Source organism: Melanerpes formicivorus, unplaced genomic scaffold (assembly GCF_026170545.1).
Source record: "Melanerpes formicivorus ecotype bairdi unplaced genomic scaffold, bMelFor1.0.p_v2 SCAF_4, whole genome shotgun sequence".
Classification (NCBI taxonomy): domain Eukaryota; kingdom Metazoa; phylum Chordata; class Aves; order Piciformes; family Picidae; genus Melanerpes; species Melanerpes formicivorus.
The window spans coordinates 8,377,208-8,402,222 of record NW_027142356.1 but is presented as its reverse complement, the minus strand read 5'-3'; the positions used below and the strand labels follow the sequence as shown (position 1 = coordinate 8,402,222).

General features: G+C 38.9%; 2 protein-coding genes across 4 annotated transcripts in view; one reads left to right on the top strand and one right to left on the bottom strand.

Annotated features, from left to right (window-relative positions):
- The first annotated feature begins 528 nt into the window (after positions 1–528).
- GIMD1 (GIMAP family P-loop NTPase domain containing 1) lies at positions 529–6,958 on the top strand. Its single transcript, XM_068136880.1, has 3 exons — positions 529–616; positions 2,079–2,498; positions 5,066–6,958. Exons 2-3 carry the CDS (start codon positions 2,106–2,108, stop codon positions 5,333–5,335), a joined length of 663 nt encoding a protein of 220 aa, XP_067992981.1. The 5' UTR covers positions 529–616; positions 2,079–2,105; the 3' UTR covers positions 5,336–6,958.
- Positions 6,959–7,053: 95 nt separating this feature from the next.
- The window catches only part of AIMP1 (aminoacyl tRNA synthetase complex interacting multifunctional protein 1), a 33,677-nt gene continuing 15,715 nt past the window's right edge, over positions 7,054–25,015 (bottom strand). For all 3 annotated transcript variants that reach the window (XM_068136879.1, XM_068136878.1, XM_068136877.1), the window contains 5 exons: positions 24,737–24,850; positions 22,668–22,826; positions 19,197–19,408; positions 14,845–15,013; positions 7,054–7,302 (listed from right to left, as the gene is read on the bottom strand). In XM_068136879.1, the coding sequence (XP_067992980.1) occupies positions 7,136–7,302; positions 14,845–15,013; positions 19,197–19,408; positions 22,668–22,826; positions 24,737–24,850 (821 nt within the window). In that variant the 3' untranslated portion in view covers positions 7,054–7,135. The remainder of the gene's footprint in view (positions 7,303–14,844; positions 15,014–19,196; positions 19,409–22,667; positions 22,827–24,736; positions 24,851–25,015) is intronic.

Genomic DNA, 25,015 nt, shown 5'->3' with positions numbered 1-25,015 from the left:
GCTCTTGAGCCAACAGCTACCACATATGACTGGCAATGGTGCAAAGTCTTCAGTTATCTTCCCAATTCACAGATAATTTATGTATTCTCATCCATTTTGAAAAATTACTTTAATCCATCTTTGTTAGGCAAACAGCTTTACATCTGCTAATGCTTTACACTGTACTTTGAAAACACTGCAATTATTAATTCACTGCAATAATAAGAGGAAGTGCACATGCACTTCACATGCACATAGGAACACATATTCAAGAACAGGCAACACAAAGTAATCCCAGTATCTCTATTACCACCCTCATGTTTAACTGCTGATACAACTCCAGTAGCTTCCAAAAGTATCAGTTTCATACAACCACTGAAGTGACTGCAAAAACCATATCTACAGCTATGCTGAGGAAATTCAAGTGCCTATTGCTGACCAAACACATCCAGGTGAATGAGGATCTACGAGTAACAGATTAACCAGATTAACATGTACGTAACAGTCTCAGCATGGTACGTTGCTGCTGTTAGTTTCAAAGTCCACATAGTAACTTTTTTTATTTTACACTGCACACATTGTTTATGAATGAAGTCTGAATGAAAGGGGATGAAAAGGGAATTTAAGGGAAAATAAGGTAAGTGACATTATATGAAATTAGTCTAAGTATATAAGTGTAGCATGCCTATGAAAGGGAACAAATTCTTGTGATTTTAAAAGTGAAGGCACAAATGCACGTCTACCATGTCATATTACTATGCTACAGAATAAGGAATATAGCATATCTAGGTAATTGAGTAACTGCTGACACTAATTTCATAAGGTGTCTCTTTAAAAAGTATTCTTACCAAAAAAAAAAAAATATACAAAAAATTGGTCATTGCAAACCCCACAAAAAACTCCACTGGGAGTTCAGTGCAGAAGATCATCACATACAATACTCAGTGCTGCCCACAACAAAATTAGTATGCTAACAGCTCTTGCGTGTTTGGCTTTGTACTGAAGTTGTTTCAACAGATTTATTTAGGCATGGAATTAATAGGAGGGAGAAAGCTTGAGCTGTGCATGCAAGGATCTAAATAAATTAATTACAGCACATCCCATTCTAAAATTATCCACAATCTCCCTGTGAATATTTAAACATGGGATCTTCAAAAAAATGCACATCTGCCTGAAGTTCAGATGTCGCCGATAACTTAAATTCAACTATTGACTTGCCAATGGTATCCTGTAAGAAACACCTGTGAACCGATTTAATCTGCTAGGTGATCAACATACACCAAAACCTCTTCAGACACCAGACTACAGAAAACAGTAAAGTGAATGAAAGGGTTCATTGATGAACAATTCCAGTATTTGTCCACCTCTCCATTCATTCAGTGTGCTGTGCTTTTCCATTAACTGTGCCCTAAGACTCAAAGCCTCAAATTCATGTGATTAGAACCTGCAGCAGTAGCCATTTCAGCTCTTAAGACATACTTCCCATATTTATGTCTATCAGAAATCTGTTTCAAATTAATATTTCAACTTTAGTGCTAGCTGATGAAAGGTGTTTTCTAAATTGTTCTCTGCTACAAGAAAGTGCTCCTTTAAGAGCTACTTCTCCCAAGTTTTCTACTAAAACCAAGATTTACCTCCTGAAACATGGCTATTTAACAGTATGCATTTGTCATCATTCTTTTCTTGCTCTCCTAGTTTTCCTCTTTCATAATCTAGTCTCCCTGCCTGAGAGTGCTGTTTTCCACAGATGTTTCCCAACTCATCCCTTCTCTGTTGTCTCTCCTCAGCTTTGTCAGCTTTACTTCTTCCTAAAACCTTCTCATATCTGACTCCCAGCTCTTTAGTTTCTGTCAGCATAGGAAGACACACCATTAGGTTGCTCTGATACCTGTGATACCTTCCGATTATTTCCAAGCAAGATCGATCCTTGGATCAAATGGAGGGTATGTGCTGTACTGAATATCTACCTACACCACATGCTCCTTAAATTCTCCCAGGCAGTAAAGGACAGTTAAAAGATACTGAATTTTGCAATTTTTTCCTGGATTTTTCTCCTTGACGTATCTGAAACAGCTCATGTTATTTGTTCCTTCACTTAGTGAGAAGCTTGTGGATAGCAGCAGACAATGGCAGACAGCAGTGAGATGACCATCAACCTTGCTGTCTTTGGAAGAACCCAGACTGGCAAAAGCGCTGTTGGGAACAGCCTGCTGGGCAGCTTAGACTTTGAGAGTCATTGCTCTCCAAGCTCTGTGACTACACAATGCCGCCTAGGACGCAGCTGCCGCATCTCGGGGATTATAAGAAGCAAGGGCCATGAGCAGGGTCTCCGTGTTCAAGTACTTGACACTCCAGCTTACCCTCACACCAGTCTGAGCAAAGAGCAGGTGACAGACACAGTCAGATCAGCCCTGGCCCACTACTTTGGGAAGGAAGGCCTGCATCTAGCTCTCCTAGTCCTGAGGGCTGACTTGCCTCTGTGTCTGGATGAAAGTAATCACACAATTCAGTTCATGCAGGTAACAAATAAATAGAAACCTCTGAACTAACAGCAGCTCTTTTGTCCTCAGGTGACAATAGCTATGGAAGAGTTGACCACAAAAGTGGAGAAGTGCAGCTGAAAACCGGAACACTTGCCAGTTGTCCAGCAGTTGAATCAGGCCAATCATGCATCCAACACTATACATCATAGCTACAATTACCACATTAAACCTGAGACAAGGCAAGAACTACTCTCTTCTGCATGTGGAATTGACACTAAAGCATTTAGGAATCAAGTTACCTGTAGATGTAAGCTTTTGTCTCATAAGTCAGTTAATGCTTTATAATGGCAGATCTAGCTCATTGAAGAGAGATGCAATTTAAAGCAGAAACGAGGTTACATCACTCTCCTGTGCTTTGAATGGACCAAAGCACAGTGTCACAGGTCCAAACATCACACAGAAAACCTGACTGACCTGAGAGAAGGCTGTTCAGCTCTGTCTGCACAGTCACTGTACTGTTCAAATGAAAGTAATTAGAAAGTTACCATAAATTTGCTCTAGCTAAAGGAAAAATTCTAGCATAACTGACTTGAACAAAACAAATCTTGGAAGCTCCTGAAGGAAAAGTTACTTTTTGTAAGTAGGTAAAATATGTGGGGAGTGACACTGAAAAGAATGGCTTTTTGGTGGAAGATTTCTCACCACTATGCCCAAAGGCATGCAAGCAGGAATTGCTCAGTTTATGTCTCCTCAGATACAAACCAGGCTCTTAAGATTTGCGAAGAAACCTAGAGTTTCAGTTAAAGCCCATGTTTGTCTAACACTGATAAACTAGAATTTTTTAGGACTGGAAGGGAACTTCTGGTCCATCAAGTCTTATCACCTACTGTAACTGACATTATCTAAATACAGAAAATACATATGCAGAGATAAATATATCCATTTATAAGCATGTAGATAAAAAAATAACTTCTAAAGTACGTTCAGCTTGTTTTCCTGTTCTGATAACTCCCTACTCTCTACCACTTTTCTGGTAGTTCAAGAACTGGTTCTAATTTCAACACACTTATTGTTTACATTCAGTTGTTTTCAGTGTTTCCCTTTTATCTCACACAGTTCTCTACCTCTCTCTGCTTTGTGGTATGTGAAACAAGGCAGCATTTACTCAAGATATTTTTAATTTAAATCAATGACAAATTACCATTCCGCTAATTCGACTGTTTTGGATCAAGCCCACATGAGCATTAAAAGTATAAGATGCCACCAAGCCTGGACATTTAAAGCCCCTACTGGAAAATAAATACAACACATTTAAAAATCATGAGAAAGCAACACCTACTTCTGTTCCATTACCACATCTGGCTCTTGGCTTATATAATGGTTGGCTTTATTTTCTCCTTGAAAGACCAGATGTTTTGCTTTCATCAGTGACAAACAAACTGGGCAGAACATCTGCCTGGGTGTTGGGAATATGAATAGCAATAGTTATACTTCAGTATGTCACTCCAAGTAGACATTAGCATGGATACTACCTTTGGTAATAAGGAGGTTCCACAATGATCATTTGCAAATTGCATGCCAATGAAGATGGCATACCATGAGACTACCAGAATTCAAACCTCTCTGTATTTTATTCCAGTAACTTAGCCTAATGAATTGTCAGTGATTTCAGAACACTAGCACTGAGTCCTTAGCAAATCGAGACACTATCCTCCCTCCAAACTGATAACCCAGTACTTCTTTAGATAGCAATTGCAAAAATTTTGTGTAAGTTTAATATTTTTCCATCCCTAGGTCCTAAACCACATTAATCACTATCAATACCCCAGTTTTTTTCTAGCTCCCTGCTTACCTTGGAAGTAGGATATCCTTTAAAGCAGCTTTATACACCCTCATATTTAGGTTACAGAGTTTAGATAACAGCAAGAGGCTTCTTGTCACACACTGGTTAGCATGAATGCACTAAAGCAGCCATTGCATTTGCATTTGTAAATGAAACTCAGTCTAATTCCTAGTAACATTTTCCACACTCATTGACAAAGAGAGCAGCAGCTTTTCTCTATTCCCCTCCATCAGACGAGCCACAACAATTCAAGAAGTCTCTGAACCAGCACTTAGGCTGATGCACTGATTTTCCTGCCTTGCTGAGCACAGTTCATGACCTATCTGGAACTGCAGCTGGTGTCATGTAGAAATTCATTTATTTTTTCAGCACAAGGTGATTCTTAAAACATAATTTTCAATGAGCTGTAAAAACTGTAGAACTACAGATATGTGGAAATGACCGATGTAAACTAATGCGATACAGCTAAATTACCCTTTCACTTCTTATATAAATAGACTTTAACTGGAAAAAAAAAAAATCTATTCACATTTGTAGTATGAGAGCAGAGAACTGCTAGCACTGCACAACCACATATATCTACTGAAAGTGGGTGTCAGTGTCTTGGGAATCTGAGTAACTCCAGAAATTTCAGCAACTCAGCATTAACGGGGATACTGTCAGGGAAATGATACATAACTGGTCTGTTAATGCCTAAGTATGAAGTAGGAGCGGAGAAAAGGAACAAGAAAAGATAGTTAAGATTTGTTTCTTGTTACAGGAACTCCTGGGTCCCACATGGAAGGATTTCACTGTAGTTCTACTTACTCATGCAGACAAGGCAGAGGAAGCTGGATTCGGTGAAGAAGCATATCTGCACAGTGCCTCAAGTACCCTGTTGTCACTTCTGAGCCTGGTACAGCACAAATACGTTTTCCTTAACAACCAGAAGAGCATAATTAAAGAGGAAAGAGCTATTGTCTTAAGAAAGCTGCTGGGGTTTATAAGGCAAAATAATTATCAAGTCCTTCTACTTAATCACAAGGAATAAAATCTGTTTTCAGGTGCTCGTTTCTCTATTTTCTACAGCAGGTAACATTTAAAAGAATTAAGAGACGGCATCAATTGGAAAATTCCACCTCCATACCAAATACTTTAACACATAGATGAAAATATCTTTAGATTACCAAACTATTTGCATCGCAGAGTACCTCACAATACTGCACCCAGAATTCTGGTTTCAACCAGAAAATCTGAACAAGGTAGTGCTCTAACTCAAACTTCTAATATGCATATAGTCACAAGGTTCTGCACTACACCAGAGTGTATACTGCAGTTCATGCAGGAAGAAAAAATGTGATACATGCATGTGAGTTGAGACTGTAGGGGAGCCTCCTCACTCAATTCTTCAAGCTAGCAAAAGTTCCTCTGAATTTCAAACTTTGTAAAAAGTGTTCCAGTATGGAAAGCTAAGGTTTCTCTACTGTAAAAGTATTTCCTTACCTTGATTCAGGATTAGTTAGAATTGAGATTCTGAATGCCAACGTTTTTGTTTAATAAGACATTATTGCATCTGTAGTTTACAAGGTAGATAAATAGCTCCCATAAGCCCAATGCTATTTGGTATCACAGTATACTGTACATTTAAAAGAACTAGTTACTAGTGCTTATTCCCGGATACACAAAAAAATTAACAGTTCATAGGCACATACAAAACTTAATTGAGAAAGAAATCTATTCACCTCTCCTTTTGCACCTGTTCCTTTGGATTTTACATCTCTATATTTTTGTTTTCTCAACCAATTTACTGGATGAAGTTCAAAGCCTGAAAAACTTCAAGAGTGGCTAAATTACTTTATTTCAGAGGTTTAAAAAAAAAAAGAGACTAACCAGTTTATTAAATATTATATGCCAAAGTATCTGAACTACCTCTAAATACTTGAAAGGCTTATTGTAACTTGATCTAAAACGTTAAAAGGAAGGAATTAAAAGTAGTAAATTCAGAGTGTTGCCATAGCAACCACAACTACTTGTACAATATTATTAAGGAATAATTCCAATTGTAAAAACTAAAGAAGCTGTGTTTGTTAAAACCAAAGCAACATTTTCCTTGAAAACACATTAAAATATAAGAAATTAGCTCTTGTCATCTATCTGCTTTTCATCCTTAGTCCTAGCTACCATTTGGAAGGAATTATCTAGGTGGACTAGATGGAAATATGTTAGTGAAGTGACAGTGTCAACCTTATTGGCATTATAGCAACTTAACTGTGGAACATGAAAGTATGTCCATTTGTACATGCAGGGCATAAAGGATCGTAGTTTAATCTTCCCATTACAGATTTCTGCAGACTACTGAGACAACACAGACAACAACAACAAAAAAATGCTTGGGAGGAGGAAATACTCTTAAAAGGTGACTAGAAGAATGAAGACAATTGTGGCCTTCACTGGCCAACTGTTAGTCCTGTATCTCTTGAAATGTAGTTAGCACTCAAGGAACATGGTAGATATTTTTCCTTATTGAGGTTCTCCTGCTCTATAGAATCACTAAATCTTTCAGTTGTCCAGAAAATACTCTTGTCTGCCTGGAGTTCTACCATGAGCAAGCCTTGGCAATCCAGTCTTGCACACTGAGTGGCTAATGACTGTTGACAATACTTAGTTTGCGGGACAGTAAGGAAGTAAGGTGAATGAGTGAAAGTACTTGAGACAACACATTCTGTACCTCTGGAGGAAGAGTCAAACAGAAGAGGTAATAGTCATGCATTTCAGAGGGGTAGTATGTTTCTTTATTGTGCTGGCATTACTTTCCATTTCAACATATGAAAAAGCTTTTAACAACCATTAATTATTTAATTCCGCTGTTTGCCATGGTCTCTGCCCTGCAGACTCCTTTTCCTTTCACTTCAAATGGAACTCCTTTGTAAGTAGCAACACACTGGTCATTGGTATGCAGATCAGGTTGGATTTGCTCCCAAATCTTCTTCTTGGGATTAAGTTCCTTCTCAGGATCTCCTGTTTCAAAACAAAGAACAGCCTAATAGCACACAACACAGAAAACAGAGCAAGACCTTCATGTAGGTACACATCTGTGACAACCCACACAGCATGGCTGCACACACTTCTAAGAGCAAAATAAAAATTACCTGTGATTCCCAAAATGAAAACTTCAATTGGAATTAGGGACTGTCTAGATAATGTCTCCAGAGCCTCTCTCAAAATGCTGAATCTTTCAGCAGAAAAAAAGTGGCAAGTAAAAAAAAATCACAAATACTGTCAAAAAGGAAGCAATTAAACCATTGCTAATTGTTGGTGTACAAGATTTATTAGAGACAAAAAGGATTCCTAAGAACTACATAGGTAGGGACTGCAAAAATTCTATACTCAGCAAGTCAGAGTTTTGTTAGAATCTTAAATTCAGGAATTATTGAATTTTTATAAGCATTTCATGTTAAGTAAATTTGGCAGGTGCTTTTATGGGTGAGAAATAATTGAATTTAGATAAGAATTGTCCAATATTAAGATACTGACATATAACTTAGTTTCAACACTGTTCTACTTTCTATACCATTTGATGACAAGCTCTTGTGCCTAAAAGTACAGAAGCATTGGAGGTCAGCTTGTATTTCAGGAACTACAGCCTCAGTTTCTGTGAATTCAGTTCCTTGTTTCCATGCGTACACCATGATAAGGTACCTTCAACCTAGAGGTAATGACGGTCCAATTACATTAACAAGTAAAGCTATTTAAGGATCCCTAATGACCACAAAATGCAAGTTTCTCCTATTAATGTTTTTAAATATTGTTAACTTACATAGAAAAATGAAATATTTCAGAAGCATAGTTTTCCTATTTTTAAACAGACACAAAAGGTAAAGTACAGGAACAAACCAACAAAGTAAATAAGGCACCAAATGAACTGCTGCCTGCTGGCATTATCTAGACAAAGCTAGACCATTAATTCAGCATACAATTACTTTCTGTGCAAAGGTCATGGAAATACAATCTCTCAGCCCTAACAGAATGCAGATTCTCCTAAAGAAAAGTTTTTCATTTAATCATAATGCTGCCAGGTGCTCTTGACCTTTTCTCTGTAATACAGGCAGGACAGGTAAAACACAAGACTTGCCATAAAAATAAGTAGAGCGTATTTAAATGTTGAAAAGGATTTTGTTATCTATATAAAAAATATGTGTAAATATTTACACATATATTTAAAAATGTTTTAAGTTGGTTTTTTATTTTTACTTGCTTGGAGTGCCATATTAGCACCATTCTACCCAAACTATTAAAAATCTTAAGTTCTGGAACAAGCAAGACTCAAGACTTCTTCCTGGAGACCCTCTCAGAGGAGCCAGGAGCTCTTAAAGCAAAAGAACTACTGCAAGTGTGCAGAATGTCAGGTACTCACATCTTCCAACACTCAATGGCCCCAGAAATTCAGAAAAGGAAAGGCTACATGGATTTTAATGGACATGTTTCCATTAGCTGGTTGAAATTCATGACTGCTGGGTGTACTCCTGTCTCGCTGACAGAATCACTGAATGACAGAATCACAGAATACCAGGTTGAAAGAGCACCCAAGCTCATCTGGTCCAACCTTTATAGGTGATAGAGTAGTTGAAATTACATGGCCCAGCACCCTGTCAAACTGACTATTAAAATTGTCCAATGCAGGGGAATCTAACACTTCTCTTGGGAGAGGATTCCAATGTCTGTTTATCTCCTTTTAATGTTTTCAAGGGTTTAATCCACTCACATTCTCAGTGCTTGCAAAAGCAAGTTACATCTGCCTGTAAACACATCTAACTTCCACAGTTTCTTTCTCTGTAACTGTGAGAAGAATAGCAGACCAGGCTGGATTTCTCTATTAAGCACACTAGCCTTGCCAGAGCAAGATCCAATAATGCAGTTGGATTTATTCCACAACCACAGTGCACTCAACATTTAAAAGAAAAATCAGTAATATCATTATCAAATTACAGATTAGAGCTAATTGTGCATTTTCACAAAAATAAAAATCCTGCTCCAGCTCATGAACAAAGACAGACTTGAATTTAGACCAAAGTGAAAGCATATGACCTAATAAAATCATTAAATAGAATGTTAAATGATCCACTGTGCATTTCCTTTCCACTCCTCAAATATAAAAAGATCTTTTTTTTTCAGTAAGAAAAAAATAGGTTTCTATTATAAAAGACACGCTTTGGATGTTAGTAACTTTCTTTGGAATCCTGCATCCAACCCCTTTGGGATGTGTGGTGAGCTCGTATTAGATTAGCATAGGCAATGATTTTAAATACTAGCAGAGCTTTAGGCTGCGCATTTTCCTATGACTTCTCCTCATTGCATTCTTTCCTCCCAGAAAACATTCTTTATAAGGGTTTCTACAAATACAATAAACTTGAAGTGGTTTAATGAGTTTCCAACTCTCTTTTCATAAAAAGAATCAAATAAGAAGCCTCAAATATTGTTTAACATCTCATTCAGTCTGGCAGTTCAAACACTACAAAAGACATTCTCACAATGTGCAGGAAATCTCTCTGCTTGTGACAGCTCAGTAACTACAGATAGAATACATCACTGCGTAAGGGGGCAAAAAGATGAGGTGATGTGTCACTTTACATAACCACTTGCCCACTCTAGATTATAATTATGAACTCAGATCAAGTTCTTCACACAAAAAAAAAGTCCAACAGATCTTGAAGAATCATGGACTGGAGCATGAAACAGTATTAAAGCTCCCCTAAGAGTAAGGACATAGAAGTAGCAAAAAGGAACACTGTCAGACAACAGTATTCCGTACCAAATCAGCCCTTTACTACACTTCAGATGGTTCTAGGAAACCCCTCCAGTTTCTGCAGAAAAAGTTCAACAGGTTTGAAACAAGATATCATTTGTTTGACTAAAACATCCAAGGAAAATTAGCTTTCATCTCATGAATATTCTGGATGGTGGAGAGAAGGCATAAAAGGAACTTGATTCCAAGCTGCTTGATAGACAGCTGTGTGCATTTTAGAGTTGCTTTATTATTGCTGCTGCTGCTTCTGTTGCTTCATAGGCTTTCATACTTTAAACTAAAATAAGACCCAGCTGTCCCTTCTATTTTCATTTCAAGGACTGAAATTGAATCTTTATGCTTTAAATAACTTATAAAAAGAAACAAACAGACAAAAACTAATCAGAATATAAACGGTTACAACTAAACACTGAAATTAAATGGTATCTGACACAGTAAGGATTACACTATCACAGTATAACTTAGGTTGGAAAGGACCTTGAGGATCATCGAGTCCAACCTATCAACACAGAGCCCATGACTAGACCATGGCACCAAGTGCCACGTCCAATCTCCCCTTGAACACCTCCAGGGATGATGACTCAATCACCTCCCTGGGCAACCCGTTCCAATGACGAATGACTCGCTCGGTGAAGAACTTCCTCCTCACCTCGAGTCTAAACCTCCCATGGCGCAGCTTGAGACTGTGTCCCCTTGTTCTGGTGCTGGTTGCCTGGGAGAAGAGGCCAACCCCTTCCCGGCTACAACCACCCTTCAGGTAGTTGTAGAGGGCAATGAGGTCTCCCCTGAGCTTCCTCTTCTCCAGGCTAAACAATCCCAGCTCCCTCAGCCTCTCCTCATAGGGCTTGTGTTCAAGGCCTCTCCCCAGCCTTGTTGCCCTTCTCTGGACACGTTCAAGTGTTTCGATGTCCTTCTTAAACTGAGGGGCCCAGAACCGGACACAGGACTCAAGGTGTGGCCTAACCAAAGCAGAGTACAGGGGCACAATGACTCCCCTGCTCCTGCTGGCCACACTATTCCTAATGCAGGACAGGATGCCATTGGCCCTCCTGGCCACACTGCTGGCTCATATTCAGGTGGCTGTCAATCAGCACCCCCAGGTCCCTCTCTGTTTGGGAGCTCTCCAGCCACTCCGACCCCAGCCTGTAGCTCTGCATGGGATTGCCGTGGCCAAAGTGCAGCACTCGGCACTTGGACTTGTTGAATGCCATCCCATTGGACTCTGCCCATCTGTCCAGTCGGTCGAGGTCCCTCTGCAGAGCCCTTCTACCCTCTAACTGACTAACATCTGCCCATAACTTGGAGTCATCTGCAAATTCTACCTTCCTGATAATAGTATCAGTGAAGTGCCAGACTGCCTTTGAGGAGGCAGCAGCTAAGCAGCACATGAGATTTTAATATGAATAAATAGAAGATACAGATGTGCAACCCTATTAAAAATTAAGAATAAGTTTTTCAGACTCCCAGTCAGTATCCCTCCTCAATAAAATTAAAAAACCCACAGAGACCAAAAAAAAAAAAACAAAAACCCTGAAACAACCAGAACAACAAGAAAATCTTAAACAACTATTTAAAAAGGAGAAAAAGAAAGAAGCAACCTCAAACTAGAAAAAGAAATTGCAGAGGGTGGGGGCTTGGGGATGTTGGTTAAAAAACCCTAAAGCAACCCAAAACCTACCAATGAGCAGTATTAATAACATAGCTTGCAATGGCAATATGCAATAAATTAAGTTCCAGAAGCAGATGTTGGAATGATGTGTAAGTCTCCATCCATCAATGCTTTTTTTACCCTTGGCCTTTTCCTACTCCCTTCAAGATGATAAAAGCACAAATCTTAATTTTTTTAACATAGGTTTTATATATCTGGGAGATACATTTCCCTGCATATTTATTAGGCATTTTTTCAAATATTAGACACATTAATTATTAGGGTTATTTTCTAAGCCAATGATTAGCTTGAGTCTCATAGCTACTGATTTTTCTGAGCAGCTTTTTATGAAACATTAGAAAAGTGCTGCCATATTTCAGACTACAATCCTGGATATATACACTTTTCAGAGGTGCTGTAAAACTCTGTGTGCCACTTAGCTTTAAGCTCCCTGTCTTTGAGATACAGTCACTTGAAATACAAGTTTGGAGTAAGGTAATGTTTTAGAAGTAAAAAACCCCAAACCATAACAAACCCAAAATCCAAAGACCCGTCACCTCTCAAGAAAAGCCACATGCCCAGGCTGATGCTCCATCAGTATGCAGGGTTTAGGCACTAGAAGTGTTTACTCTACTGCTTGAAGCTCTTTCTTGCACATCCATTTTGACTGTAACAGAAGACCCTGAGTGTTACCCTTACAAGTAACAGAGGTCACACATCCAACATTTGATCTACCTTTACACATGGTTGTATTGGAATGTGCTGCCCATGGAGGTGGTGGAGTCTCCGTCCCTGCAGGTGTTCAAAAAAGGCTTGGATGTAGCACTTGGAGCCATGGTTTAGTTGCCAGGAGGCATTAGGTATTAGGTAATAGGTTGGACTTGATGATCTCTGAGGTCTTTTCCAACCTGGTTGATTCTATGGGTTAGTTGATTAGGTGGTGTTGGATGATAGGTTGGATGCGATGATCTTGAAGGTCTCTTCCAACCTGGTCTATTCTATTCTATTCTGTTCTATTTGATAACTACTGAAAGTTATGAGTGATCAACCCTAGTCAATGCAACTGCTGAAGCCTTTCAGATTTCAGTGCAGCTTACCAATTCTGCAGCTCAGCTGGTGTTCTTGATATATGTTTAATAACGCAAACTAGACATGAAAAACATGCTGCATGATTGATCTCTTTCTTAAACACAGTATTAAGATATTTTCATTCAAAGTATTAAATCACAGCAAGCTCAGCTTTCTTCCTCTTTCAAAACCACCTAGAGCGATCATTGCTTCCTTTATCATATGCCAACTAAAATACATTTTTTCTAGAGCATCAGTTTCAATCATGGGAGGTATAAAAAAATATCTGCATACATATATACTTGTGAAAGGCATCTCATGTGACTGTTACAGCACTGAGCTTGCCAAGAAGATCATAAAAAACACTGCTGTACAGCTAGAAATTAGCAGAGGTGCCATAATTTAAAAAGGTTAGCATGTTTCTATGTTGGAAATGGAAAGCTCCACCCTTTTCTCACACATGAAAGCCAAGTTTTGAACAATACATTTGTCCTGAAGATGAGTACTTTGTTGGTAAGTGTACACTCACACCCCCCACTCCACCCAATATGGGAAATACTGGGGGTTAGATCACTTCTTAAGACAAGGTGATGCAGTGATCCAGACCAGCACAGCATCAAGTTCTCATGCAAATTTCTTCTCTGTTAGACAACTGAGATGAGTAAGAACACACAACAGTTTGCATGACTAAAAGCAGGGAATCTCTTCTACAGACAGGGAGTGCACAGCATACGACGAAGAAGTCTGTTTAATGATGCAGCAACCTGGGGCTCCCATCATCTGTCCAATGTAAGATTATTCACACCAGTCTCTCTTTTCCATGTCAGCTCTAATACACAGCATTTCAAATGATACTTTACAGAGTCTGAGTGCTTTTCAAAGTAGCTGTTGGACCAGCACTTCCTGATGAAAAACACTTAAAACCATCATAGAGATAACAAAGTAAAAGCGCTAACAGAGACAAGCACAAGAGAAGCTGAATCTGACTGCACTTTTTTTTCTGAGGAAGAAGTGGCTCTCTACAACTACCTTCTCACAAGTAATTAGTGATAGAACAAGAGGGAACAGCCTCAAGCTTCAACAGGGTAGGCTTAGGCTAGACACCAGGAGAAAAAATTTACTGAAAGAGTGGGCTGCTGAGGGAACTCTCTGAGTCACCATCCCTGGAAGTGTTTAAAGGTCATTTAGATGTGGTGCTTAGTGATACGGTTTAGTGGTGAACTTGGTACAGTAGGGTTAATGGTCGGATCCGATTATGAATGTTCTTTTCCAACCAGAATGATTCTATGATTCCACAGCTCTTTCGGCCTCTGAGAATAATGAATTGGCACCCAAGTAGGAGGGAAGCACTCCTTAACATGCTACATCTGTGATGCTTATTTGAGTTCCCAAGATGCAGGGTCAGAAACTTCTCATTTTCATAGATGAATGGGAGGTGTGAAGAAGGGGCAAAATGAATAAAATAACCTTCTGAGGAGGTTTAAATTTTATTAATTTTGTATTTGTATTCTGAATTAAAAAAATACAGCTGTCTTGATTTTTAATTAAGTGGGAAGAAGTCAGATATCTGTCTTTGGAGATCCAAAATGTCATTTACTCCCAGACAAGCTAAAAGCAACCCTGGTGTTTTGAACACTCTAAGTTCCTCTCACAACCAGGAAATTTCCACTCCCTCCAATCCTCTCCATCCCTTCCTCCAAAAAAAAGAACCAAAAACCTAAAAAAATCAGAACCAAAGAGGCCTACCCTACCTCAAGTTCTGACACTTTGATTAGGGGGAGGAACTGGAATCAGGAACATAGTATGTCACTTACTGAGACACTGGAAGAGTTACTTTACATTTGCTTACTATAACATGCACAGTGCAAATACATTTGTGCACACATTTCAAAACACAAATACTTATTGAGATTTTCAAGTACACTTATTTCCCTGTATTTCCCAGGGGTGTAACCAACTTCAAAGTACTGTTTCACTTGCTTAAACCACTTAGGTCACCTTGACATACCTGTTTCCTCCAATTTCTCAAACACACACTTACCAGGAAAACCTTCAAACACGATTCTGTCCCCAGGCACTGCCCCAGATGGGGGAGCCAAAATTTCCACTTTTTCTGGGGAACTGGCACACATCACCATAGCCTGAGACACTACTCCTCTCATCTTTGCAGGCTTCAAGTTACAGAGTAGTATTGCCATCCGGTTCTGCATCTTGAAGGAGGAAAACAGAAGGGGGTGAGTATTTAAATGCCAGGTGCTTCTGGAGACTATGTCACTGTAACCAAAGAATTTTACAATAAAGAGTCCATAACATGGATGAGAAAAGCATACAGAACAGATGCACAATTTTAATACCTTCACATCAGTAACAAGTAACATAAAAAGCCACTTAAAAGTTGGCCAGTGAGAAATGGAGTGTACACTGAATTGTGGCACAGTTACCATGGAAATGCAAAACATGCAATTCAGAAGTGCCCAAAGCAAGCAATGCATTTTACTTGCATTCTGTCTTTGTCACCTTAGTATACTTCCCATATAGCACTATTAACCAAACAATTTCCATTTAGCAATAATAGTGAAAACAAAACCCCCTTACTCTACAAATTATGCTAGCTCATAAATAAAAAATTCCATCTGTGTACACAGAGTGTACAGGTGTTTTCACAAAGTGTACAGGATGTTAGGAGTTAGAAGGGACCTCTGGAGATCTTCAAGTCCAACCCCCCTGCCAGAGCAGGGCCATATCATCTAGTGCAGGTTGCACAGGAATGCATCCAGGCAGATCTTGAAAGTCTCCAAAGGAGACTCAACAACCTCTCTGGGGAGCCTGTTCCAGTGCTCCATGACCCTTACAGTAAATTTCTCCCTCATGTTGCAGTGAAACTTCCTGTGCTGTAGCTCACATCCATTGCCTCTTGATCTATTACAAGGCACAAGTGAGAAGAGGCTGACACCCAGGCCTCATATTTATATACATTTATTAGATCCCCTCTCAGTCTTCTCTCCAGACTAAAAAGCCCCAGGTCTCTCAGCCTTTCCTCCTCAGGCAGTGCTCCAGTCCCTTATCATCCTTGTAGCCCTCAATTGGACTCTCTCAAGTAGATCCCTGTCCCTCTTGAACTGGGGAGCCCAGAACTGGATGCAATATTCTAGGTGGGGCCTCATTAGGGCAGAGTAGAGGGGGAGGAGAACCTCCCTGGATCTGCTGGACACACTCTTCTTGAAGTACCCCAGGATCCCATTGGCCTCCTTGGCCACAAGGGCACATTGCTGTCCTATGGAGAAACTCATCCACCAGGACTCCCAGGTCCTTCTCCATGAGGCTGCTCTCCAGCAGATTGCCTCCTAACCTATACTGGTGCAGTTTAGTATTCTTTCCCAGGTGCAGGACTCTGCACTTCTTGTTGAACCTCCTTAGGTTCCCGGCTCCCATGTCTGTCCAAGTTTCACTGAATGAATCAGCCAAACCTACCAGTTTCATATTGTCTGCAAACTTGCTGAGTGGACACACTGTTTTATGTAACTAACTCCCTTGAATATATGATTTATCCTATTTAATCCAAATGCTTTGTCATATTTTTAACCACTGAAAACAGCTGTATGTACTGTACACTGCAATTCATCAGAGCAGAACTAACCAGGCTTCTTCATTTGCTGTTCTATTTTAACAAAAATTATAATAGTAAACCACAGAAAGCATACTTTATTAGGGGGAGCCACCATACTTTAACCCAGAACACAAGGAAGAATGTTAATGGTTATGGAAACCAACACCTTATCCCTGAAGCACAAGAGTTAAATTGTTTTTTTTCTTAAGTAATGTTTCAAGTTACCTGTATAACTGATTGCCAACTAACTATCCATCATGTCTCAAAATCAGATACCATGACAGACTGCAGTGGCTAGTGACTGTGAGTTAAAAATCAACAAACCGATTACATTTTACAGTCACTGTTGTGTATGATTTATAGAAACACCTCTTCACTGCACACTAGACAAAGAACATGAAGAGAGCAAGGCTATGTATGAAGAATCACACTAATATTCTATTACACATTTGAGTACCATCTGCCAATTCCTGGGTGTACAACACTAACCCTTAAACAACTATCTAGAAAGAAAAAGATGAAGCCATCTAAATGGAACAAGTTTCTGCTATAGAAGTGATACTATATAGTTCATAACAGGTACAGCTGTAATGCAGCCTCTCACAAAGAATGGTTGTAGAACAGTGTTTCCAGGGGCTGACTGCTGCCTCTTCTCGATGTGTCTGAGATACATTCTCGTCCTTCACTTCTGCTCACTGACCAGAGATCTCTATGAGATATTTAATCCAAATGAGGGTATATCAGACTAGTGATAAGGAAGACTTTTTTTACAGTGACTGTGCTGCACCACTGGAACAGGTTTCACCAGAGAGGTGATAGATGGCCCATCCCTGGAAACATTCAACATCAGGTTGGACGGAGCTTCAAGCAATCCGATTAAGCTGAAGATGTCCTTACTCATTGCAGGAGGGTTGGACTAGGCAACCTTTAGAGGTCCCTTCCAACTCAAACCATTCTATGATCTTTTAGCTTAAATGGGATTTCAGGAAGTAAAAAACACAGTATTTGAGAACTGTCGAAATTTCAAGAGACAGGTATTGATGCTAGGAGGACACAGAGATCCGCTTTAAAAAGCCAAAAGCGGTGGCAGAAAAGATGACACTTTGGAATGTTCTCCAACTGTTCCCAGCTGCTGCTTAAAGAGCTCAGCATTGGCATGGTCCATCCACCTCATACTTCAGTTCCATATCCCTGTTACTGATGACACATGTATCTATTTATACATGGTACTTGAGGATGCAACTTCTAACTTGGGCTCACCACCATCAGTGGTGCACCAACCACAATGTATCACATATAAAGTGGGCATGCAAGAGGTTTTCACAACTGTAACTATCTTGCACTACATACTGAAATGTTAATGAAAGTACACGTTGTGCTTCCTAACCAAAAGCACTATCAGATGATACAAGTACTACAGCCTGAAACAGTGCTAAATTACCTCAAACACTGCAATCATACATAGCTGAATTATAGCTATAATATTCAATCTGATGTATTAATTTTTATTTGAACATATGGCCACACTCACATGACAGGCCTTCACATTTTTAAACACTTCAAAAAACACAAGTATATGGAAACTTGCCCCTAAGAATTTACCACAATGGAAATTTGCCAAAACCAAAACCAGACACAAACTAACTGGTCTCAAAGAACATGCAACAATGATCCCTAATTCTGTTAATGAGCACTTTGGACTGTTTATCCAGACAGAAAGCAGGATAAAAAGAAAAGCCTGTTATTGCCACTGCATTCTATATACTTCATGTTTGTCAGCTTATTTAGAAAGGCCTTTAAGATGTTTTTTTCTGCAAGCTTTCTTGAGGGGACTGCTGAAAATGAGCCACTGGAATTTTTCTCACTGCAAATCCAGTAACTGAACACTCAGGTTATCACTGCAGGTCAGTTACTGTATTCAGTCACTTTTACAGCTCAGTAATAGTCTGTATCATAAACCAAACTATTTTATTTGCAGTCTTACTGTGAGGACAGAGTGTGAAAGAAGACTGAAAAGACATTTGAGAAAATGTAGCTTTTCCACACTAACACCAATTCTTCCATGACTCATTTCACAGGTGCTCTATACAATATTGATTTAGTTGTCAAGCCTGCATTTGACATTAGAAGCATCCTTCACACAGTTCCCCTCTTCCACTAACCATCTAGAAGAGGTATGAAAGGCACATGTGAAAGTAAGTGTCAGGTTGTTTACAAGACATATATAAACCATGCACGTCAAAAAGTGTATCAAGCAAAAAAGCACACAGGTAGACTCCATTCTAGAGAAGAAAGTAAAAATATACTTTTTTTAATTCCAATTTTGTTCAAGCCACTTGCTGCCAGCTAATTTAAATTTACCTGTTCTTTGCTGCATTTCATGTCAAATGCTTCAATGGGCTATAGAAGGAGTTGAAAGGCAAAGTTTTCTGCAGTGTGGATGATAGTAAAGACGTTATTATAGGTTCTCTACTACACATTAGAAAGCCTAAAGGGAGAGTGACATCTGTTTGGTTTAGAAGTGCACTGTGTACCACTGACATGACAACGGAGTCACAATAATATCCCAGGCAGAAGCACAGCAAGCAGAAAGGAATGATGTGGGGTAAGGACACCTCTTCGTTTTCTAGCAAGTGTTGTTAGATATTACTTCCATTTGCAAATCACTTTTGTTTTCAGGACTGTAAAAATGTTTTGGCAGAATGAAAGTACATTCTAAAACCAGATGAAGGTCTTCAGATGCTTTAGTGAAGAAGAAAAAAACTATGGCTAAATTTTGTCAATACCTGATCCAGAGGAACATGTTTCACTAAACCGCTGACGACAGTCCTTGGGCTTCCTTCACCAACATCCACTTCTTCAACATAGAGTGTGTCAGCATCTGGATGCTTTTTGGCAGTAATAATGCAGCCAACACGAAGATCCAGACAAGAAACATCTACAGGTTTTGCATCACTACTTCCAGCAGCTGCCTGCTGTTTCTTCTCCTTCTTCTCACCTATTACAGAAAGTGCAGTTCATCAAATAAACATTCTTTATGCTTTTAAAAAAATGTTTATAACTACTGCAGGGGGAAAGCAAGCTACAAACTCAGGAATAAACGTAAATCCACTGTAAACCACAAATGACCAGTAAAGTTAGAACCTCTGTTACTAGATTCCAACAAAGCACCATCCACTCGAGATTGTTACTACAAGTAACTGCCACCTTAGCACAGACCTATTTTCTTCTTTGTAAAGTCAAGTCACCCTGAACTTTCATGTGTAGCGAGCATACATATAAGTGATACAATCTGCCAAAGGCCACACCAATTAACTTGACAGTGATGTTTTACTTATTAGCAATTACCAGTGAGTCTTGTCAATGTTTCACCAGGGAAAACAGACAATCACAAGTCATCTGATTACTAGTGCTTAAGAACAGCTCCTGACTGTAGACAATGCAGTGAGTAAAACAGCACCATTACAGTTACAAAGCAACCCTTCAAGATGACCTCAGCTACCATTCTTCACTTCCCAGATATACTGGTGGGTGGAAATGCTCATGGCTTAGGAGGTTTCCCTAATGCAAAGTCTTTATCCAGAAGCTATGAGAAGCAATATGCCCCTCTCCCCTTCAGAGAAGCAAGTTACATGCAGTTTGTATACAAGATTGCCCAGTTTAAAAGATATTCAAGATTTGTTTAACAACTATAAAATCTTGGGAATTAAGAAAGGTCTAATGAGTGTTTAAGTATATTTTGTTATTCTTTTATACAAGAGAGCTTACACATTGATGCACACCTTAATGTAAGCTCAGCTCCCTCCCTTAGGGAGCAGAAAAGTGGACACATCATGAAGTTATTCACTTGTCACTACTCTAGTGCAGGCTTCAAGTTAAATAATACATGCAATAACACAAAGGCAGTATTTGTTTTCAAGTAGTTTATATATGATGAATAAAAAGCTCTAGTGTTACAAATGAGTTTTGATAATCTAATTGTAATTAGATCACAATTCTATTAATAAAGCCAGTCAGGTACACACTAATTGAAGAGCACCTGAAAAAAATACCACCTAACTATTTAATATCTACGATCATTGCAAAGATCTTCATCCTTGGTACCATTCCTCACTGTTCTCCACTTCATGACATTTCTTTACAATAATCTGGAGCCAAAAACCTAAAACAAATCAGCTTCTGACATCCTATTTATTTCACCTTAGAGAAATGGAAGTCTGTCACCAAAAAAAGAAGAGAGAACAGCAAAGGATGTCTGTGTATATACAGACACATAGAAAACATCCATTTCAGTGTCACAGACTAAGGAGAGCCCTGGCCAATGTCAGAATCAGCTCTCAATATGCAGAGAAGCCTCATAGACAAAGTCTGCAAGAAGTGGACCAAAGAATATGGGAACAATCAAAGAGGAAACAGAAGAGATAGGTGGCAGAAAGCAAAGGGATTGGAGACATTCCATAATTTCAAAGATTAAAACTGTCCAGAGAAGGGCAACAAAGCTGGTGAGGGGTTTGGAGCACAAGCCCTACGAGGAGAGACTAAGGGAGCTGGGGTTGTTTAGCCTGGAAAAGAGGAGGCTCAGAAGAGACCTTATTACAGGTAGTCTACAACTACCTGAAGGGAGTTTGTAGCCAGGTGGAGGTTGGTCTCTTCTCCCAGGCAACCAGCACCAGAACAAGATGACAGAGTCTCAAGGTGTGCCAGGGGAGGTTTAGGCTGGATGTTAGGAAGAAGTTCTTCAGTGATTGGTCATTGGAATGGGCTGCCCAGGGAGGTGGTGGAGTCACCACCACTGGACGTGTTTAGAAAAAGACTGGATGAGGCACTTGGTGCCATGGTTTAGCTGATTAGATAATGCTGGGTGATGGATTGGACTTGATGATCTCAAAGGTCTTTTCCAACCCAGTTAAAAGCCCAAGCTTTACATATTGGTCACTTTGGTTGTTAAACGCTATACCTACAATAGATGTTGAGCTTCAAAGAAAGAGCCTCTTCAGGGCTACTACTGAATGTTCATGCCGTATCTCACCTTCTCCCAAATACAGTTACTGGAAGGAAAAAGTCAAATAGGCTGCTTTTCAAACTTAAGATACTTACACATGATGAGAGGAAGCAACACAAAAGATTTCTTTTCTCTTGCCAACTGAATAGTTGCTCTGCAGCCACTGAATGCTTGAAGAAAAGTTAATTGCCTCATATGACCCTGTGGTTTCTGATTTTATATTTACAGTTTTGTGGAATATTGGTGTGTCAAAGGCTGCACTAAAAAAAATGCAAAGTTGGCTTATAGCTCATCAGAAAGAATAAAAAAATAGTGTCCTATCAGTTTAATATCCAAACTCTGAAGAGCTGTACAAATCAACTCATAACAAACCCATAATAATTTGAATAACAGGATGACTGCAAAACATGAGTTTACATTAGAAGATAGCTGCACTTTTGTGCAAGTGTAGCAGACAAGCATTCTGTTATGAGAGTTAACATCAACAGTTAAAAAAAGAAAAACGGGAGTAAAGGTGTTAGAAAACCTTCATGGTCTTCTAGATTTCCTCCCTGTTGCCACAACCAGATCATGCTATCTGCCTTTGTCTTTCACCCAGTAATTTCTCTTAGCCACACAGTTTAACCAGTGTTGGTATGTATTCATCAGTTCTGATGGAACTCCACTGCCTGTAAGAATTTTCCATTAAAACAAAGAAACAAAACACCACCAAAAAAACCCCACAACCCCAAAGAAACAAACGGAAAAAAACCCAAGATGCTTAGAGGATGCAAAAACTGCATTTCAGCACTCCTCCTATAGCAATATGTCATGCTAGTGCTTTCAAAGTTGGTTGCTCATTTGGTCTTCACCTTTTACCTGAAATATTTTCATGGCAGAAAAATATAAAATAGTTTATAATTTCTTCAGTGTGCTCCCCTCACCCACCCTGTTTTTTGTTTTTCTCCTCTCTACCTTGGTTTTGCTTTTTTCTCTTTGGTGGGGTTTGGAGAAGTGGGCTTGGTGTTGTTTATTTGTTGCTTTTAAATAAGGGAGTCACATTAAAAGAAATGTGGCATCCTATTTAAGTAAGAATCTGTAGCTTATATGATGGCCTTCATTTGCTTCAAGTGCTTTCAAGATTTAAAGAGCTGGGACATGACTCTTCATATGTTGTATGTACAAACTGTTTTCTTTCTGTACATAAAGTGATGCAAAATCACCTGCACAAATAAAATGCCTTAAGTATCTATCACAGCTAAGAAAACTGAAGTACCTTTTTTTCCTACTTTTTCATTCTTTTTCTTTTCTTCATCTTCACCTTTCATTTGATCTTTGGAACCAGGAGATGATGCAACTGCTGTAGGCTGTGGAACAGCATCTGGAAACGTAGCTGTAGAAACGGTTGTGCCAGGAGGAACTGCAATCTGTTTTACTAAAAATCAAACCCACAAAAGTTAGAAGGGTTACCAGTGCTTTGAATAATGTGACATCTTTAATCAACAAAGTATGCAGAATTGAAAATACTGCTTACAATACTTAAAACACAACTGCTGAAAAATGGAGCACAACATTACAGAGCACATTTCAGAACTCAAAAAGTTATGTATGATTACACTGAACAGTTAAGAATTAGGCCTTTTATGTTTCTTGAATGGATAAAAAAGTAGTAGTAGTAAATACAATGAAACATATAAGTAAGCACCGCCTCTTTCTGCAGTTTATGTCAACAAGCCATTCATTATCTTTGGAACTAACTCCTCATTTGTGTTTGCCTGTCATCAGTCTCTAGCTGCTAGTTCTTGTCATACTGGAGACTATTCTGCAACTTGTTAGGCATATAATAATTTTTATGTTGTAAGCAGATAATTCCTCAACTCTTTGTTCTGATGATCTAAACAAACTGAGCCTGAATATTCCTATTCCAAGAAATTACCTGCAGCCCTTTATATGATCTGTTGATTTCTTACTCGCCTAGATTCTCCATGTTACCTTCATATTTCTCCTTCTTACACCACTGAAAGAATTCCAGCCATCATCTCACTATCAATCTTACCAGATGAGCATGTAAGAATCATATCATTGTTATGCTGTGGAATAAGAATCATCTCAATTTTACATTCTGCTCTTCAAAAATCTCATTAAGGCTTTTTACCAAAATCATTGTACTGGGTAAGCATCATCAGTGCACTGGACAACAGTAATTAGGCTTCCTTTACAAGAAAGGTTAGGCCAGATTCTCTCTTGAGGTCCTTTTCAACCTGGGCTGATTTTTAAACTGTCAAACCCTTCTAGTGTCATTATTGGGCGGCTCCCTATGCTGCTTACACACATCTATTTACATGTCATTTATTTATTAGATTTCCTGGAGGGCTGCACTGTGTGTTGACACTTGCTCTCTTCAAAACGGGAGTTATTCGCACAAATTCCAATCCTATAAACAAAGTCTTACACATTTGAATCTGAGATTTGTGGGACCGACAACCACTTGCTGTTTTGCTTGCTAGCTGTAAAAAGACCTTTTGTTTCTCATATTTTTGAAAAAGAAAAAAAAACACCTCGAGTGGCATTTTATGTTTGTGTACATCTAATTGCTGTGCTCAAATACTTAATACTATCAAAGCTAACAAACTCATATACTTCAAAAGATCTGAATTTAGTCCTACGATCTTGCCGGCAAACTAGCTAAATAAAGATGCACATCAAGCTACATATTGACTTCCTAGCCCTTTTCCCATCTTGTAAAAAAAGAATCTCATACCATGAGATTTCTCTTTCAAGCATAACAGAGTTTCTGTGAAATATCCTACACCTGTCAGGAACTGCTGCAGACAAACAGAGAAAGAAATATAAACTAATGTTTTCGTTTAGTACCTAAAAGGGTTTCATTAATGCCCAAAGGAGGAAAAGAATTCTCTGCATTTCTAAAATGCTACTCTTTTTGAAGACTGTATGTGCTGTTTTACCTGTAAGACTTGCAGTAACGCTGAATGATATTTTCCAGCTACACTGGATACTCTCTTAGCACACTCACGATACTGACAGCATGGGTGAAAATACTTTTAAGCTATTATTAGGAGTGCCTGTCATCAGTCAAATTTAGGGCTTATTATGAAAGGTATTGTGCCAAAACAATGAACCAGCTCTATGTTTGATTCAGATAGGTACCTATTAGTCTCACAGCTTACTGACTTATTATGGAATTAAGGAACCTAGGAAAATCCAGAATTTGTAATGAATGCCAGAGAGTCACATACAGAAAAATAAAAGATAATTAAGATAATTTTGCTATTTTGGGCTAACTAGATGTATGATGCATGATGGCAAGACTTTTTTTTTCCCCACCTCCATTTCGAATTTCTGCCTGAATCAGCTCCTGTTTGAGCCCCTCAATTTCTTTCTTCAGTTTAGCATTTTCCACACGGAGTTTCTTCTCTTCTCTAAGAGATGCCTGCAAGACTAGAATTGACACTACATTAAATCCATCAGGTTTCAATAATTATCATTCATCATTAAGCAAACAGAGACTTTTAAAAAGGGAAAAAAGTGAAGCAGAGTGAGAGAAAAACCAAAATTGGTAAACTTTTAAGGAGTACGTAAACAGAAAAATTGCATTGAAACATA